The sequence below is a fragment of the Glossina fuscipes genome, unplaced genomic scaffold (genome assembly GCF_014805625.2).
Source record: "Glossina fuscipes isolate IAEA_lab_2018 unplaced genomic scaffold, Yale_Gfus_2 147, whole genome shotgun sequence".
In the NCBI taxonomy this organism is placed as follows: Eukaryota; Metazoa; Arthropoda; class Insecta; order Diptera; family Glossinidae; genus Glossina; species Glossina fuscipes.
In genome coordinates this window covers 2702101-2721509 of record NW_023998490.1, presented here as the reverse complement: position 1 = coordinate 2721509, position 19409 = coordinate 2702101, and the positions used below count along the sequence as shown (strand labels likewise).

Sequence of the window (19409 nt, the reverse complement as noted above, 5' to 3'; positions counted from 1 at the left end):
AAGAACAAAAAATCAAAAAAACACACACACATAGCAAACAAAAAACAATAATAACAACATAGCCACCATAACCAACAATTAAACAATAACACGAAAATCCCTACAAATACTGTATATAACCTCAATAGTGATAGCAGTGACTAACAACATCACCGGCAGCAGCTGCAGCAGCAACAGCAACAACTAACTAATGTCTGAAATTATCATTAACGTGGATGTATAACAACATTAAACAAATAGAATACAAGCAAAAATATTAACACAAAAAAAAAGTGTGGCTTTTTTCGCTTTTATTTTTGTGCAAAGAAGAAGGAAAAAAGCGAAGTATAGAGGAAAACGAAATAAAAATTGGAAAAAAATTTCGTTTATTATATACTTTGCGTGCCACAATTAACAGCAACACACAATCTTCTGTAACAATAACATCAAAAGTAGCAACAACATAATCTACAGCAGCAATAATAGTATCAACATCAACCTCAAGATCAGCATCATCATCGTCACATAGAGCTTGATTATCGAAAGGTTTCAGAATTCGGTCTATTTTTTGCTTGAACTTTTTCATGTCTGTCGCCTCCTAGTAGGTTACGAATTATTTCATTTGTTTCACGCACGGATTTTTCTTCAGGATATAGATCCTCTTCGTTTTCAAAGCCTAGAGCGTTCAAAACTGTCGTATTTTTCAAGTTTTGCTCTATAAATTTTCGGATTAAGCTCTAATAACGCTATCTTCATTTCATTGGACATCTCAGAAGGCTTCAGATGTTGGGCCAAGTCAGTTGTTTCAGCTCTAAGTAAAACTCCTCGGCTGTTTTGTCTTGTTTCCAAGAATTTATTAATCTTGCTGGTGTGTTTGGGATCTATACCAATATTTTTTACTTGGCGTTCTACCATTTCCTTATTTAATGGAACATTTAGCAACTGATTTTCCTCACATGCATTTGTCGTAAGCGTGCCTTCGAAATCTTTAAGCAGATCTTCAATTCGTTCGAATTCTTTTTGCATACATTGTTGCGTGTAGGAACCTGGATTGGTTTCCTTCGGTGTAGGATCAAGTTGAAAAAATTCCACAGCCTTATCTTCCTCACATTTTTTTGAATTGAAATATTTACGTAGATCTTGATTGACTTTCCCTTTGGCTTTTGGCGTTGTCTTTGTTTTCTTTACCTTAACCTCCTTTAATTCTTTCTCTATGGGTTTTATAAAACTGCGTATGCACGTTGGCGCTAATTGGCGAGGCAACAGACGTTGGCTATGTTGATAGAGCGATTGTTTCACTATTTGAGAACGCAGTAACTTTTTATTAAGCTGATCTTTAGTCGCCGTTACATCCTAAAGTAACTTTTATTCCCTGCCTTCGGTAACTAACGTCACAATTTTACCATTACTTTGTCTTCCTATGCGACCAATACGTTGTATAAAGCGCGTTGGATTAGCTGAACTGATGTCAAAACATGTTATTAAGTCAACTTCTCCAACGTCGATGCCTCCCTCCCCAATGGAAGTAGCAATTAATATGTTACTCTTTCCCGAACGGAAATCGTTCATTATTTGTATTTGCTGTTGTTGGGTAAAAGCACGTAAGCCACCGGAAGAACCACCTTGACCTAAGATAGAGAAGGAATTAACTTCAAAATTTAATGAAGCAAAACTAAGACTAACCAACAAAACATCGCGGCCTAAGTAAAGGCTTGCCTTGCAATAACATTCGATATATCAGCAGGACGGACTCGCTGTACTCACAGAAGACCAGTGCCCAAGAGTTTTCCTGCTCCTAAATAATTAAGTTAAAAGGAATTTAAATATTAACAAATAAAAAAATTATATTCGCTCCTGACCGAATCTTTTATACCCATCACAGTTATCCTAAAAGAGGCAATAAAAGTAAAATGATAAAATTTTCATCTTCTATAATATGGAGTGGTTTTTTCTATTTTCAAAATAAAAGCTTTTGACATATAAGTGCGTCGTCGGGAAAGTTCAAGTTACTTCAAAACTTTTTTGAAAATTTGTAGGCATTGCCTTCATTATCGTTAACGGGAGAATGTTTACCACAAATACTACACAGTCACGTAGACAGCCAGACGGATATGTTTAGGTGCATTTCAAATTTGAAACTGGCCAAGAATTTATATACTTTATGGGGTTTTCGAAGCTTTCTTCTGCGCCTTATAAAGGTATTGAAAAAAGTTACATATTGATACACTACAATATGGGGTAGGCGTGGTCAAATTTTTTCATTTTTGTACAGATGCTTTAGCATCGCCAATAAAATATACGTTCAAATTGTTGTACATTTATCTGCTATATACTTTATAGATATATGTCGTTTCAAGATTGCTGCGTCGGTTTAATCGTTTTCGTCCGTCTGAATTTATAGGTTATGTGTTATGTAAGCAACTGGACAACTGATAAAATGATATAATAATCAATACCCATTTCCCAATTACAAATGCAATAATTAATCTAATAACTTTCTAGCTTCAGATTTTATCTTATTGAAAACAAACATCCTTTCTCGGTGATTGGAAACTCTAACCGAACGGAGGATTTTTAGAAGATGCGTTCTAAGCCAGAGGGATTCTTAAAAATAGTACTTTCTAGAAACGTCACTCATCGCAGGCTTTCTGAATTGAAGAATGCATCCGCATGTGTAAAAAGCAAATAATTTCGATGTACATTGCATTAGCTGACCTTGATGGATTCATGCACACTTTCGTCAGCCTTACCTATTATATGTTTCAATTGCCATAACATAATTTTAATATTTCACGATTCATCACTTAACTTTTCATTAACTAAGACGTTTCGATAAACCTTTAACGCAATCCAGTGTTTTTTCGGATGTCTATGCAATGAACACATTATCGTCACTTGCAAAGCAATAGGTCACTGGTACGTATAAAATTTCCCCTAAGTCTAATATGGTTACACCTAAACCTGAAAAAGTTGTTCTTATATCTAATAAATTTCATGTTAGGTCTAATAAAATGCCCCTAAGTGGAATAAAAGTGAACACATTGCGTGCATGCCACTAAAATGCGGTATTTTCAACAGCTCTTGCTTTCTTAAGAATGCGCTTTGTATTCGAATTTCTACCCAGAATAATTATCGGTAGCAAAGCGTGCTTTTACGTTTGAAGATATATCAGAAATTTCAAATGCCGTACACTAATGGGATTTCATAATTCAGAGAATGAATTTTTATTATAAACACGCCAAAGTGCGCGTTACAATCATTTGAAATGCCTAATATATGGCAGTCGTTGATTTCAAACATATTACTATCATGTGCCCGCGAGTACACTGCCGCGTGGTTGGTGCACACCTCGTCAAAATGGACCTGTACAAGTCTGTCTTGTTCGGTCAGTCGAGCGAATTTTGAACGAGGATTTGACTGCTGTCGCCTTGCAGCCTGGGCCGACGTAGACGGTCCGGCGTAGTTCTCATTAGCTATCCACTCGCAGTCCTTATTAGTTATCCTCTCGCAGTCCTTTAGAAATTTGTCCAAAAGGCTCCTCGGCATCGAGGTAGGTGTTTCATTGCTTGATGTTGGCGTGATTACCATTTCGTTTGGAGTAGATCGCCCCGTCGTCGATCCTGGCGATATTGCAGTTGGAACGGGTTCCCTTCTCACTAGTGATATGGCAATTCAATATACTTTCGAAATAGTTTCAGGTTCCAGTTCCCGTATCATATACCTCAGTCCCAATAAAATATCATCTATGATAGATGTATTCTTAACCTTCTCACCCTCTTCGAATTCACAAAATTTTTCTTTCGCCAGACGGATACCTTCTTTAGCAGCCTTTTCAAGTGTTATAAGTCTCCTCATGGTTTTAGCTGCCTGCTTATATCCCAGCTCTTAAGCATACCATACATATGAGGTAAGAGCTGTATGGATCGACCCTGCCTCAAGTTTTTTGAAAGCATCTCTGACTGTTATTAAAGCTCTTATAACCCACGGAACAGTCACTGTCCAGTTTAATTTCACGCTACGCTTGCGCGTCAGTTCTTTGTAAAGTCGTTTGGGTGACGCCCGTCGAGGACGCCACAGGTCCGGATACTCGCGGGAAGTTTGCTAAGCATATCGAGCAGCTCACAGTTGCACTTGGTGAACATAATCCCTGAAAAAATCTTTAAGATATATATATATATATATATATATATATATATATAGCGGAAGCATACACTGCGAACTATATTTAAAAAACCGACATATATTGACAGTTTAATTAATAGTATTATCCTACATATAAAAATAGATATTTATTAAGCTAAATTTAAAAAAAAGACTTTTTTTTGGAATTTGATTTATTGACCAAAAAAATTTACAATATTTACAAAATAACACAATACTACAAAGTAATAAAAATTCAAAATCTTAAAAAAGCTTAAATGTAAGTTTCAAATGAATAATAATAAAACTCTATAAATTAAGAATGTAAGTTCGGCCTTTGTTTATTTTTGTGTTCTTTCTATTTATTTGCTTTTTCTTAATTTTTTAAATTATTTTTTTAAATTGTTAATTTTTTTTTCTCACTGCGAACTATTTTGTGAAGCTTTCATCAACCTCTACAAAACAGTTCTGCTTTAAATGGAACACTTCAGAGCTATCATCAACCTCTGAAGATTCCCTTTGAAGCCAACGAGGCGTAATAGCGTTTTCAGATAACTTAGGTGAAATTCGCAATTTGGCAAATTCTCTGTCGTTTTCATCATGATTCCTATTACCGCTTTCATCAAGCGGGAGAATGAAACTATTAACTAATGCTCTTAGATGCTATTTTTAATGTCTTCCTTTGGATTTTACATTGGGTATATTCGGCTTAAATTAGTACGCAAAATACATGTTTGTAAGGGCCTAAAGGCAATTAGGTTTGATTGCAGTTTCGTTTGAATGAAGCCTCGTTGTGTTTTAGATCTTTAAGTAAATTCGATGAGGATAACCATATTTTCTATGTTTCGTAATATCTTTGCATTTCTACATCTGGTTAAGTTTCTCATCGCCGCATCGTCTAAACTCAACATGCGAACTTTTTTAGGAAGGCTGGGAGGTTGACTCAAATAAATGCAATCAGATTATATTGTTATGTATGCGGGACATGTCCAAAGTGCAATCATTTTCGATTCCCAAAGAGGGGAAGAGAAAGGGAGACGCAGACCAGGACACAGTAAACGATAGCAAACAAAAAAGTGTACTATTTTGTGCTTCTCAATTCAACCGACTACAAAGCAGACATCACCTTTTACTGCGGTAAGGTGCATTCAGTATATTATTATAAGAACATTAAATTATGGTCCGAACTTCATTTTTGAGCATTTCTTCGTGTATACCAAAATGTGCATACGAATCAAAATAATAACCACGAGAAGTCATTGCTCCGCCAGAGTAGTACCTTGTACCTAGTGTGCAAAGATTCCTAGACTTAGTACCAGCACATGTTTGCTAATGGCAAGAATGTGCTAATATTTGAGAAAGGGAAAAAACGTATGGAAGTCTTGCTAAATGAATTTCATCAAAGCGATGGCGATATTGAGGATAGTTTATTATCTGTGAAAAATAAAGTTATTTCCAAAAAGCAAAAGATGACGTCTGAAAAAAAAACCTTTAAAACATCTTTAACAAGCAGGAAAGACCATTGCAGCAGCAAGTTCATGTTCAAATATGCTTTTGAAACAAGTACACCAGGCGTCAATAGGAAATTGCCAGTTCAGGAAATGGAAAAAGGTAACGCCGCAGTATTACTGGCAAACCGACCAAACCGAGGTGGCGGCTATCGGTTTTAAGACGTACTCGTATTATTTCAAAGGAATAACAAATGAAGAGAATTGATGGAACACGCAAACTGTCTTATAAGATTCATTTATTTTTTTTAACATCTGAGAGTAAGCGTTTCTTATTCTCAATAATTTGTCTAAAAATTGCTAATATCTGAGAGTAAGCGCCCCAATTTGCCAACAAATGAGAGTAAGCGTATATGTTTGTTTACACTTCTCAATAATTGAACATGTATTTGTATAAAAATTGCCTCTTTTGGCCTCTGGAAATGTAGCCCGGCTTTTCATATATAGATCTTAATATATTTGGGATTTATGATTGAAACAAAGCGTAAAGAAGTACATGCCCATCCGCCTGTAACAGTATAAGGCACCCATGCACAACCATTTCTTGTACTAAAATACTGCCATCATCTTCCGGCAGTTGAAATCATATATTTGTACCCCTTTGGTCTTCATTTGAAGACGTAATCAACGGCGATTACGCTATCTTCTTCTTTTCGCCTCTGTACATGTGATAGAAGACTTGTGAACAAAGTCGACCAACAATAATCTAAGAAATTGTCCTTTATTTCTAGAATGTTTAAATATCATCTAGGTCGTGTAAGTCGTCTTTGTTGTATGTATCAAAAAGAAATCGAATATTTTCGAATATATAAGATTCCACAGACTGTATTTGTTTAACAAGTTATTTTTATTATAAATATCAAATAATATCAAAATATAAGAAACAATGTATTACAATTCGTTTTTTTAATAATAACATTGCGGCGGTGAAAGGCACGCTCCACATTGAATCCTTCAATGTCGCTGCCTTTCAGATATTTGTTCCATATAGGGAGAAACTGCGATTTCAATATTAAAAAAAGCGTCTAATACGTCTACCATACGTTTAAGTTTCTGCATAATTTTAGTAAAAATTAGGTATAAATAATTCAGTAAGTATGGAATATTAAGTAGCTGTTGAAAGACTTAGACTTACAATCCACTTGACATCTTGCATCAACACGTTGCAGCTGTGTCTGAAACACCAAAGTATGCTTTTAATACCCGATGATTGCTTAGTGCTCGTCGCTTTCTGCAAAATTTTCCGCATTCCGGGCATTGATATGGTCCACAAATAGGTATTAAAGTTGCATGGCGTATATTACCGATTTGCTATTAATTTTTACATATATTCGTACAGGTGGTTTGAATAAATTTGAAATCTTTTATTTAACTGTATGAAAAAACAGTATATATTTTCCCTTAAACGCTTTGTAATGAGCAATAAAATCAAATTTTTTTCCTGTTGAAAAAACAAAGGTGTTCCCAGTTTATGAGGTACTGTTGGCGTGCCGTTCCACCGATTTGGTCCATTTTCAGTACCAATCTGCGTGCGAGCACTTCCGATGTTTCTGCCAAACTTGAAGAGGATAGTTTTATTTTGGCGGCCAGGACAACAGGCAGCCACATGGACATGGCTTGATGCTGATCAATCATTCTTTGTGTGAGATCTCTAAAGATACCTTCTGGACGTTGCGACGTTCTGACAAAAAGAATATACTCGCCAAGCTTTGGTGATGGATATAAAAATGTACAAAATTATTGAATACTTTTTTATAATAACCTGAAAATGCTTCAATAAACATTCGCGAGCCTTTTCGAACTTAGGATGACGGAAATCTAAATCTTTAGGCATTTAGGCGATTTGTCCATTAGTCATTACTCCCGCAGATACCTCAAACGGATTTGGTCCAACTTAATGTTTAATTTTTTGCATTAAAGATTTTAGATGAAAATGTCTAAAGTTGCTATTTACTGTTGCGTGCAGGGGATGATTGCCATGCCGTAAAGAACGTTCACGAAATTTTTTTTGCTCGTAGAGTAAGAAATTACGATTAATGTTTTCTTTATGTCCTGACAAAACTTCAGCTTCAATCAGCTGCCTTAAGTAAGGATCAATGATCTGTAGTAAATTCTGACGTATTTCTTGTATTTGTTCGCCTAAACTCACTACCACAGTTTGCATATGTCGCTTGTGTATATAAGGTGACACATCAATCGAATTGTCCCAACGTATTTCCAAATGACTTATCAGAAGATTCCGGCACACTTCTGCCACATCGTGTTGCGTTCTGCCGGGGGTCTCTGATAAGGCTAATACACGGAAGCATTTCGTTTGCCGGGCAATGGCCTGGACGCTCTCAGTAAATGCATAGCGGCCGTAAGTTACATGCCAATAATCAATTTAATTTTACTTTTATAAAGACCTACATTTTGCGATTCAAAATCAAAAACAAGAAGAAAGAAAGTTTTTTGAATAACATCGAAAATGATTTCCTAAAAAAAAAAATGCCTGCTCTGGCGAGTGAGAAAAAATCTTTTAGAAATTGTTCGCGTTAACCTCGACTTTGGCTCACCACATCCTCCCACATATTTCTAATTTTTTGTTTAGATATCTTATTAAAGTTTTTTCTTTTTCTTCAAATAAATATGCTTATGAGGACTTATAATTATTAATTTAAAAAACAATATACATTTTAATTACTTAAAATTCCAAGTTAATAAAAGCTGAAATTCTTCTTCCGTGTAACTTCTCAATGTGTTTCTTTTTATTTTTATTTATTTTATTGTGAAGGGATTTTCAAAAATTTTAAAATATTTGCAAGAAGGAGACAGCAACTTATTCTGTCTACAATAGTTAAAATACGCCTTGAAACAATCGACCAATTTTAATTCAGACTCCGGCCAAAAGAGAACCGTTCCACCGGCTTCACATAATTGCTTCCTAATCCTTTTTCTAAAATTCATTCATTCATTGCTTTTTTCTTACAATTTATACGAATACGAAAACAATAGGAAAACGGGACAGAACTCTGCCCACGATTACTTAGAATTAAGATATTAAAAGTAATCAAGGCAAGCTCTTTATTATTATTTCGCATTATAATACACACTACACATTACTTTTGGTTGTTTGATTTGAAGAAATCTGCTGCCCATCAAAAACTTTTAGGAGCTTATAGCGATGTTGCTTCATCATATCCCAATTGTCGATCTTCATTTCAATGGTTGTGATTTCAATGTCAATGGCAAAGATTGGCTTGTAGGACCAAAAAAATTTCGAAGAGAATGAATTGCAGGACTTATTGGACGAATACCCAGCTTAAACTCACAAACAACTTTCGAACGGCTTAGTAGTAGATGAGTCAATATTTATTCGCGATGGGAAAGATCCAAAAGAAGGGAGTATTGCCAGCATACAAATTGACAGAAAATTATATTTCGTACCGTTTAAACATTGCTGTTTCACTGCTTGTTAGACAAACAAAGAAGAGTTTTCTGTGGCCTATTGCCTAGCCACTAGTGGTGAAAAGTGGATCTACTTCAAAAATCCCAAGCGCTAAAAGTCATGGACTAATCCAGGGGACCCATCCAAATCGACGCCAAAGCAGAACATTCATAGCTATAAAGTTTTGCTGGGTGTACGGTGGGATCTGTAGTGTATTACGAGTTAATAAAGCCGAATGAAACTTTTACTAAATATGTCTACCAACGTCAATTCAACAAATTGAACGATGTGTTTTTCGAAAAAAGACGAGTAATGCGGGTAATAGACGCATAGTCATGCTCGGGCTGACAACGTCCGGTCAAACGTTGCAAGAGTTGTCGAGGATACACTCTTCAATCTCGAATGGGACAAATTGCCTTCTGAATACCATTTCAGATCGAAGCAGCAGAAATGCTGAAGAAGTGCGAAAATGGGTCGACGATCGGCTCTCTACCAAACCAATAACGTTCTTTCGACAAGGCATTCCCGTGTTGCCAAAAAGATGAAAGAGTTGTCGATAACAATGGAAAATATTTTAATTAACATTAGCAGAATCCATTCAAGCACCTGTTATGCTATTTATTGAAGTTACGTTAATCGTATAGATCCGTTAGTTTAATGGTTACATTTCCTAGAATAGTTTGAAAAAATGTATTTACAAAGTTTACTCCCAGTTCTAGAGTAAAAACTTATTATTCCTGGCGCAACGTCATCGCGTTGTTTCGTACATCGGAGAAGCCATTAAAAATAAAAAGCTATCGGTAAAGTTTGTCATGATGGGCTACCTATCAAACTTAAGAAGTTTTTTCGAACTCCGATCTATGCACTACTATGTTAAAGTCGAAAATGACAGAGGGAATTCCCCAGGAAAACTCTAAGTTCAATACTATTCAATACATTTTAACTGCGACGTACACTGATGACACAGCAATTTTCATAAACGTTTCCTACGAACTACAAATTCATCTCCACAAAATCTCGTTCTGACGGAACAAGTGGAATATCAAAAAATATGTTAAAAAATCTGCGCATATTACGTTTACGTTAGATAAAATTTCTGTCCTTCATTATTTTTGAACGGCAATAATATCCCTATGTATAACTGCGTAAAATCCTTGACGTACATATGATTGAAATTTTACATGGAAAAATCATATTAAGCCACCAACTTGAATTAAAAGTTAAAAGACTCTATGGACGAATTCGTCCCAAATCTCGACCAAATCTACGAAATAAATGCGTTTTGCGAAGGAGTATCCTCCAACCTATTTGGATTTCCACCATACAACATCGGCCGAAAGCCAGTAACTTGACTAATATTGAAATACTTCAAAAATATTAATCTCAAAACGAAAGGAAAGCGAAATTTAAATATTGACCAAAATTAGTTTGCTTACGGCTATATAAAGAGATGCTTAATAATTACCCACTCGCGATGAAGTCGAACCATTTTTGGTGAAAAGTGATGAAAAGTGGATCATATACGACAGTAATACGCGAAAAAGATCATAGTCGAGGGTGCATAAAATTGTGCAAAGGATATAAAGTTTTTTTATGCCAACCACCGCAGGTGAGCGATACATTCATAGTGTTCGGTCATTTGTAACACCAAAAAGTAAATAAGTGCGTTCGTGTAGTATTTGCGGCAACATCTTGTTGATCGCAAACTTGGTCTTCAAATTTGACTGAAACATTGGACCACTCGAAGATTGGTTCCCTCACGCACGCTAGTGTTAAAAATGTACCATTTGGAAAAACCTTCGTTGGACTTTGGACTTTGGACGAACTTTATAAGTTTATAAGTTCGTACTGCATTGATTTTATTGAAATGACTTTGTACACAGTCTAGCGACGAATACAAAAAGTGTTGCTCATCTTTTTCCTCATAGGGTCGTAATATATACCAGAAACGTAGAATAAGAAGTTTTCAGATTAAATTTGTGCTTGGAATTGAGATGCTACTCGTTGTATTTATTTTAACGAACCACGCACAAAAGTGAGAATCTACGTAGGAAACTGACAAACGTCTACAAAAATTATTCATTTTTGTGAATTCGTCTCCTAACATTTAAGTCGAGTTTCATGCCAATGTATGCAATTGCTTCAATGATGGAATTTGATTTGGATATGGAGAAAATGCCTCTGGGGAAACTCAGTCGGAAGCAAATTCAGTCTGCTTAAATCACTCACTGAGGTTTATGGATTGATTCAAGAAAGCGGCAAATTTATGTACGCTACTAATCCTTTTTATACTTTAAGATCTCATAATTTTCGCAGTCAGAGTCCCCCTCTATTCGATACCATCGAGCAAATAGAAAAATTATGTGAAATACGACGTTCTTTGCACCTTGGTACCAAATTTCTAAAAATGTGAGAAAGTCGATCGCGGAAAATGTCGTTGGCTTCCACTTCACGTTTGTAAAATTTTCGGTTTAAGGGCATTTCAAACAAAATTTGTAAAAGAAACCGATTAAATTGGTTCTCTTTAGTAGAAATCGTTAAAAAGCCACCAGCGTGTTTACGGAGCTTAAATATGAACTAATTTTTTGAGGATAATAGGGATTTCCATTTAAATTTTGTTCGAAAGCTTAAACGTTTTAGAAATGAAACGAATTTTATGAACGTTTCAATGAACAATTGATTGAATTGAACTTTTTGAAAGCGTGCAATTGCTGCTGGGAGAAGAACAGAATCAACACCTACAAAACAACATTACTACAACAACATTCTTCACGATCCAATGTCATCATAACTGCCAACTCTAGATGTTCATAAAGTACGCGTAACCATATTTGTAGTAATGTATAGTTGTACATTAGTTAGAAAGTTTTGAAGTACCTGTGCACATATATAACTCTTTTGTTTTATACATAACAGGTGCGTGCATGTAGCCAACTGAAGTATAAAAATCAATAAAGATGTCTTCAACCGGCTTGATATTCTTTATGGTTTCGTTTAATAGCAAAGCGTATTTAGGGATTGCTAACTAAAGAGTATTTAATATTTAATAGTTTCAGCTAATGATACCTTTACTTTTGTGGATGAGATACGCCAAGCAGCCCAAAACGCTCAAAATATGTATAACTTTGTTTACAAGCCCACATCAGGATTATATATAGATCAAAACTCTGGGTATTTTTACAATGCGGTAATTCATACGATAGCAATTTGATTGAGTGTCGCAGTTGATTTAAATAACTGATATTCCAAAGGAGTACGGATTGTATTATGATGGTAACGCAGTTAAACCAAGAAGCGTCGATCGGCTCGAAAAACTCTGTCTCCTCACCTTGATTAGTTTTGTTAATGATGCGTGTATCAGAAACGGAAAATGCGCTTGAAATTTGAATTGAACTGCAGTCTATTTTGACCACTTAACAATATATATGGTTCGCGTAGCTTTTCGCTGCAGATTTCATTATTAATCTGCAATCGTCAAAAATATTATTTGAACGGCGGTAATGGTGGTAACCAGTACGAAACAAAGACGAAGCTTGGCAAGTAATTGCCATGAAATTGCGTAGTGATGGTAAATATTAAAAAAAACTAATTACTTTATAATTAAATATATTTATACGTTTGTCTTACTTTTAATGGAGACCTGCAAGAAGCGATGGAAGTGTTTAAGAGAGCGACATGTGCCACAACGTAAGCAAGGCGATCCTCCCGTATATGAGCATCTATTGCGACCGTATTTAAAAAAAATGAAATCCCCAGAACTTTCTGACCTCTCCGCATTCAGCCAACAGATCAAATTTTAATGAATACGGATTCATGGATTTATGGATTCAAAATCGAACAGCTCGATGAAAAATTTAATAGTCAGCAAAATCGTGAAATGTTTCTTGCTTTAGTAATGGATACGTCACCTCTTCGAATTATTGCACTGTCTTTTATTATTTATATTATTTTGTCAATGTATAAAACAATTTAATTAATGTAAAATTTTGAATAAATATTGCACCTATATATAAGTGGTATAACTGTACGTAAATCATTCAGCATTTAAGATTTTGCAGAACAAGGTTTTGGAATCATATATAGCCAGTTAGTCGAGTGTACTCTAAAATTGCTTCCAGCTCTTCCTTAAACTTCCAATACTACTTCATTTCTAGTATAATTATCATAATCCACGTAATTTTTGTTATTAGCGGCTTGTAGACAGTATTTGTGAGACAGAACGTTTTGTAGGCGGTATTTGTGGGACATGAACGGTTAGCAGACGGTATTGGTTTGTAAAAACTAATGCTTTATGTGAAATTCAATAAAAAGATGATAAATTCAATGATAAAAAAAATTCTTATGAGTTTCATTCGCAAGCCCAGGTTCAACCTACTAAAACAAAGAAATTTGTATTCAGTTTATATACCGTTGTTATTAAATATTTTATTACAATAATAATATTTAGGAATTTTCATAAAAAAATATATCAGATCAAGGTGTAACTTAAGTTTAAAAAGAAACGGGTTACAATAAAATAATTAAATTGGACATTAAATTTAAACTTTTTTATTAAAATTGGATTTAATTGTAAAATTATATAGATAAATAGTCCTAAAATATGCACATACCGTCCGTCACTTTTGTATTTTCATAAGATAAGCCGTAACGTGGAAGATAGAATAAGCCGTAGTGCAGTGGATGTACTGGAAAGTGTTTCTAGAACGCAATTAAAGCTTATTCAGTAAAGCTTTGAGTTTTAGAGTTTTGCGCAAAGCATCCTTCGGTTTTTCCAAAGCCGTGCTGCGCAAAAGGTCATCTATATTTTGCCCTAAATTACTTAATTACTGAACTTGACTTTAAGATATGTTGCCCAAGAATTGTTTTCTTTAACTCAAACGAGTCAGAAAACAATTTTCATATTAAAGTAAACATTACAAAGTACAACAGCTGTGGCAGAACCATATACCCAGTTGCTACGATTTTTTCCCACCACTTTCTCCCATTTAACTTAGATGTACACGAGTGCTCGACCGCTTTGCAATTTAACAGGCTTGTTCACGACCAATTTGCCACATTTTCCCATTCAACAGATGAAAAAGATTTTTTATTCACCATTTTCCTTATTCATTAAAAGCAACTCCGTGCTCTTTGCATTGTCTGCATAAGATTTTTTTTTTTAATATGGTCTAAAGGAAAAAACCACCTAACGGCTTCCTGTGAAATTTTATAAGTGCACGAGGAAGTTTGGTAAATTGAAAAATTGTTAAATAAAAGAAAATATCTGATAAAAATTGGGAAAAAATTTTTTAAAGTAGTTTAGTTTTTAAACAAATTAAAAATTACCCAGAAAAAACCAACACATTGTAAAAAAAAATTAAATTATAAAAAAATAAACTTCCGTGTTGTGTTAAAAATTTGTATTGGGTTAAATAAAGTTAAGATTTTTTAGATTTTTATTCTTAACTTCAACTTCATCGTTGTACATTTTACAATTACAATATATTTAATTTTTTGCCAAGGAGACCTTTCACAGATTCCCATAGTTTTCTTGGGGTACTTGTTGGTATCTTTTTAAATAGAAAAGGACTACTTTACAAACTACTTTATAATTGTTCAAGTTTAAAATTAACATTTAAAAAGAATACATAACTTGTTTTGGGGTAAAGGATGTGTGTATATAGGAAAAATTTAATACAAGAGAATTGTATTGTATCGTACCTGTTAATAAATATTTAATGAAAAATCAATGAAAGATATGCACTAAGAAAAACAAATATAAATATTTTTATTTTATTTACAATTCATATAAGACATGGTAAAATTAACAATCATATAAAAAAGAAATAAATGAATAAGAGACACCAGACATGATTGATAATAAGTGAGGTAATATTGTGCGAAAGTGAATTTTCATTTGATATAAAAAGCCATATAAACAAATTTGTGTCATTTTTTGATCGACTTCAGTGAACTATGCACCATCATTATCATTATCTGTGGTTTTTAGTCATTATTTCATAGCGAATTATCTTATTTGCGTTTTTCACGCCAAGCCACCATTTCCGTATCTTCAGCTCCATTTTTCCACGTCTAATTCATTTAAAAACAGAAAAAAATGTGCAGAATAGTTTTCTGCATTTAACCATTATTTTTCATTTCTCTATACACAATCTGCATGCAACGACTTGTATGTTCTCTGTTCTTAACGGAGATTTCTAAAAAGCAATGGCTATTATAATAATATTAAATAATAATATTAAACAGATGAGAAAGATTTTTTATTCACCATTTTTTTTATTTACTAAAAGCAACTCTGTGCTCCCTCCCATCTCCGCACAAGATTTTTTTGAATATTTCCTGTTAATCCTTCGATATATTCGTACAAGTGGTTTTATATAATATATAATCTTATAAGCATTTATCTCCCCTTCAACGTCTCCTGACTAGTTTTAGTACATTTTTAGAGACCTGGCGTTCGATTTTTGCATTTTTTTGAATATTTCCTGTTAATTCTTCGATATATTCGTACAATATAATACTAAAGAAGTATTGATCTCTAAAATAATGTGAACACGTGTTCAGTCGTGGCACTCCAATTGTTATACGGAAGGGGAAACCTCGATCACTTATTAAGAACAAGTTAACAATAAAATAAGAATAAAAGTAACGAATTTTGTAAACATGTAAGAATTCATAGTAATATTATTGTCACATCATTTATCAAATATGAGTTGTGTAGGCCAATGCATAAAATAAATGTTGTTCAAAAAGAAGCCATGGCGGAGTTTATGGACCAATAAGAACTTAGCACGAAATTTTCCTAACGACAAGCAAGGAAAGCAACGAATGAATAAACTTTGGGAAGAGCTAGCACAAAAATTGAAGCAACGGTGTCCTCCTGTTAAAGATGTTAAACTGTGGAGAAAAGTTATTGTATATATATTCATATTCGCAACGTTATTTTTGGCAAGTCTGTTGTTGTAGATTTTTAGGGACCAAAAGTACATTATTAAAAAAAAATTGGGCTGTAATAAGGGATCGAAAGAACAAACTAAAAGCGGACCTTTCGTTGAAATCCCTTTAACCTTCGCAGAAGAGCAAATAATCGAAGCAGCAGGATTGGAGGCCTTCGTGATGAGTGTGGATGATGCGCAGTCATTCGAGTTGGATGAGAAAAGTTGTTCAACCACTTCCTCGATAGGTCCGACGTGAGATATAGCGGGCAAAACGCAGGGCGCAACTCTCGACTTTGATAATGCTATTGTAAGCATAAGAAGCCTTTTACAAAAAAATGGATAAATATCTTGCATTAGCTATTAAGAAAAAGGAACTGGAGATTTTAAATAGAAAATGATGTAACTATTCTAATTTGTTAACGTCTTTTTATTTGGCTTCTAATTTTTTCTCCACTTAATTTTAAATTTGTTGTCAACGCTTTAAATGTAAACTTCGCTTGGGTTGTTTCGCTTTGTATCGACCAACGTTCTATGAGGAATTTTGAATTTCGTACATATCTTATGCAAACCATTGCGTTCACAAATTGTATGATTTCTAAGAGGGAAATAACGATTTTTTCCATTGCATAAAAGCTTTCTATCTTTCCTTTAAAATAGCTATTGTCTTCTACACTGTTCTTGTTTGCTGATTGCAAACCAAAGTGGTGGTGTGTGTTTGATAAAGTTTATGCATTTAGTTTGGAAACATGACTGCCCATTTACTCCCAGGAATTTGACATTTTCTAATGAATCACGCACTACGTTTCAAACCCTCCATGCTGAATTGTATCCAGTTTGGATATGTTTCCTCTTCTAGTTGATGAAATATTCTCCGTCTTGCACTCTTACGCAGCCCAATCAAAAAATTTCATTTCCAACCGCATGATAGAAACTATCACTTCATAAATATGCTAAAGGGAAACGTAACTGTGAAGTGTGTATATCTCTACACAGCAATCCAAAAAAAAAAAAAAATAAATAAATAAATAAATAAACAAAAATGTTATCCAAGTTTAATCTCGTGATGAAGCGCGTAAAGAAGAGGATTACGCTCTTGGTTCGTAATCTTTAAACATTCCGTGCAATGTTTAAAAGATTTTTGCCTGCAACTGGTTCTTCATCCAACGAGTCCATGGAAAGTTTAAAGAACTTTCGTATGCTGCTGATTCTTCATCCAAGCCTGTCCGAAGAAAAAGGAAAATGGCAGAATCTCTACCTTTCTGCTAAATGAAATGATAATATTTATTTATATATTCCTAATAAAATAACATGGCGGCACATTTGTAGTTGTAATGTCGCCAATATGAATGTAACGCAGATGTACAATAAATATACATTTTATAGTAAGATGTCATCGTCAGCGAATGGTAGATTGCCTGCATATACTATTAATTATTATTATTATTGTTATTATCTATTAAAGTACGAGATGTATGCAGTAGTTCTCTATAAATGCTTTTTACAAATAATGAAATGAAATTGATAAAAAACTATAGAAAATAAAATTCAATTTTTGGAGGCATTTTTCACCGTTTTCCATGTTTTCAATTTTATTTTCCTCCACTTCATCTACTGCCGCGTTTCCATAGACGACACCTATACAGCTTTCCAGTACACGGCGCGTTCAGCAGCTTATTAGTCTCATATATACTTTTACGTTTCTTAACTTTTTTTGTTTTTATAATTAATTTGCTCAATGATTAATATGCCACAAAATTTAACAATTTCTTTTTATATATTCCTTCACATTATATCCTGTTTGAAAGAAACACATTTTCCCTTTGAAAGTGGATAAACAATAATATTCATGAATTTTTTTTGTTTATTTACCTTATGTATGTCCATATTATGCACTTTTATATTGTATATATATATATATTTTTTTTATTGTAAATAAATTGCTCGTAGGTAAACAATTTTGTAAATGTAATGCATGAACATGCCTTGAATTCAATGCTATTATTATATCATTATATTGCCTAAACTAAATTTTCATATTATATTATATTAGTTTATGTATACTTATATTAATTTATATCATATAAATATTTATATATTTATATTTATATTATATATATATTTATATTGTCTTGAATTTATTGCAAATAATAACTTGTGCAACATTTTCATTGTTATTATTATTATATTGTTATGTTATTGGGGTATTATCATCGTAAAAAAAACCTGCCCGCGGCTATAATTATATAATTATTATTACTGTTACATGTATATATTATTATGAACATGAATATAATTTTAAAGTAAGTTTATAATGGTGCAGGCGTAAAGGGGAGCCATCCATCCAAAACGATTGGCAACACGCCTATCACGGTACCTCAAGATGGTGTGGGAGACCGTTTTCTTTATTTTACTTTTTCTTTATTATCAGCACCAGTAATAACACACCGTTGGGCGTAACACATTATAAAGGTCAACTATTTGTAACTACACGTAGAGTTGGAATACCGTCTTTACTGAATTACATAGCTTGAGAAGGAACTGCAAGAAATCACCAGGTTTCTAAATTTTTATATGCAGCATAATTTAAGATTCATTATGAGATGATTCTACTGAGATCGGTAACGATGCCTTTGTGAGCATTCAGAGCAAGAATCATCGCAACAGCTTTTTACCGAGCTGTTCCAACGCGAAAGAAGCCAACAATTCCTTTATTCTTACTTTACGATGCATTACACCTTACCATACTTACCCGCGGCGGTGGTGATGGGGGACGTTTGCAAAGCGGCAACATTTGTGTTCTTTGTTTTGGATGTACATTACTTACCACTGGCGGTGGCGGCAAATTATGTGCGGTCATGATTGAATGTTTTATATCCACCATCGTTATCATAAAAAAAGACTACAAAGAAAGCAGAAGAAGCAGATTTTCATTCTCGTTAATACTGGATGGGCGTGGGTGACTTTTCCATTTTTTAAAATACAAGTTGAAATTTATATCGTGGATCTTTTGTTGTATGTGAGCAATAAACAAAAAACACGAAAAGCAAAGATGTTATTGCGTAGCCGTGTGTTATAGTCGTGCCTTTCAACTAATTTGGATCATTTTCTACTTCTTCCACAAATTCCCAGCCAATATATTCACTTTCGCTAACCGGAGAATGTTTACCGCAGACACTGTACAGTTAGGCAGATAAATAGATAGATGAACATACTTAAGCCCATGCCGAATTTGAAACTGGCCAAGGATTTAAATATTTTATCGAGCTTTTGAAATTTGCTTCTGCGCGTTATAGGAGTATCAAAAAAAAATTTTTATACACTACAGTTGTAGGCAGCGGGCAGATACTAAGCCATAGAACAAACATATTGTTACGGAGATCCAAAATCCAGTTCATGCCAACTAATTGATTTTCCCAA

The 19409-nt window shown here is 34.0% G+C and overlaps 1 protein-coding gene across 1 annotated transcript; it reads right to left on the bottom strand.

Moving 5' to 3' along the window:
• Positions 1-20: 20 nt before the first annotated feature.
• On the bottom strand, positions 21-18873 carry LOC119641306 (Fanconi anemia group M protein-like). Its single transcript, XM_038039895.1, is given in 4 exon segments — positions 21-1607; positions 1663-1774; positions 7390-8010; positions 18742-18873. Coding segments are annotated over 4 exon segments (1824 nt in total). The 3' UTR covers positions 21-648.
• Positions 18874-19409: the final 536 nt, after the last annotated feature.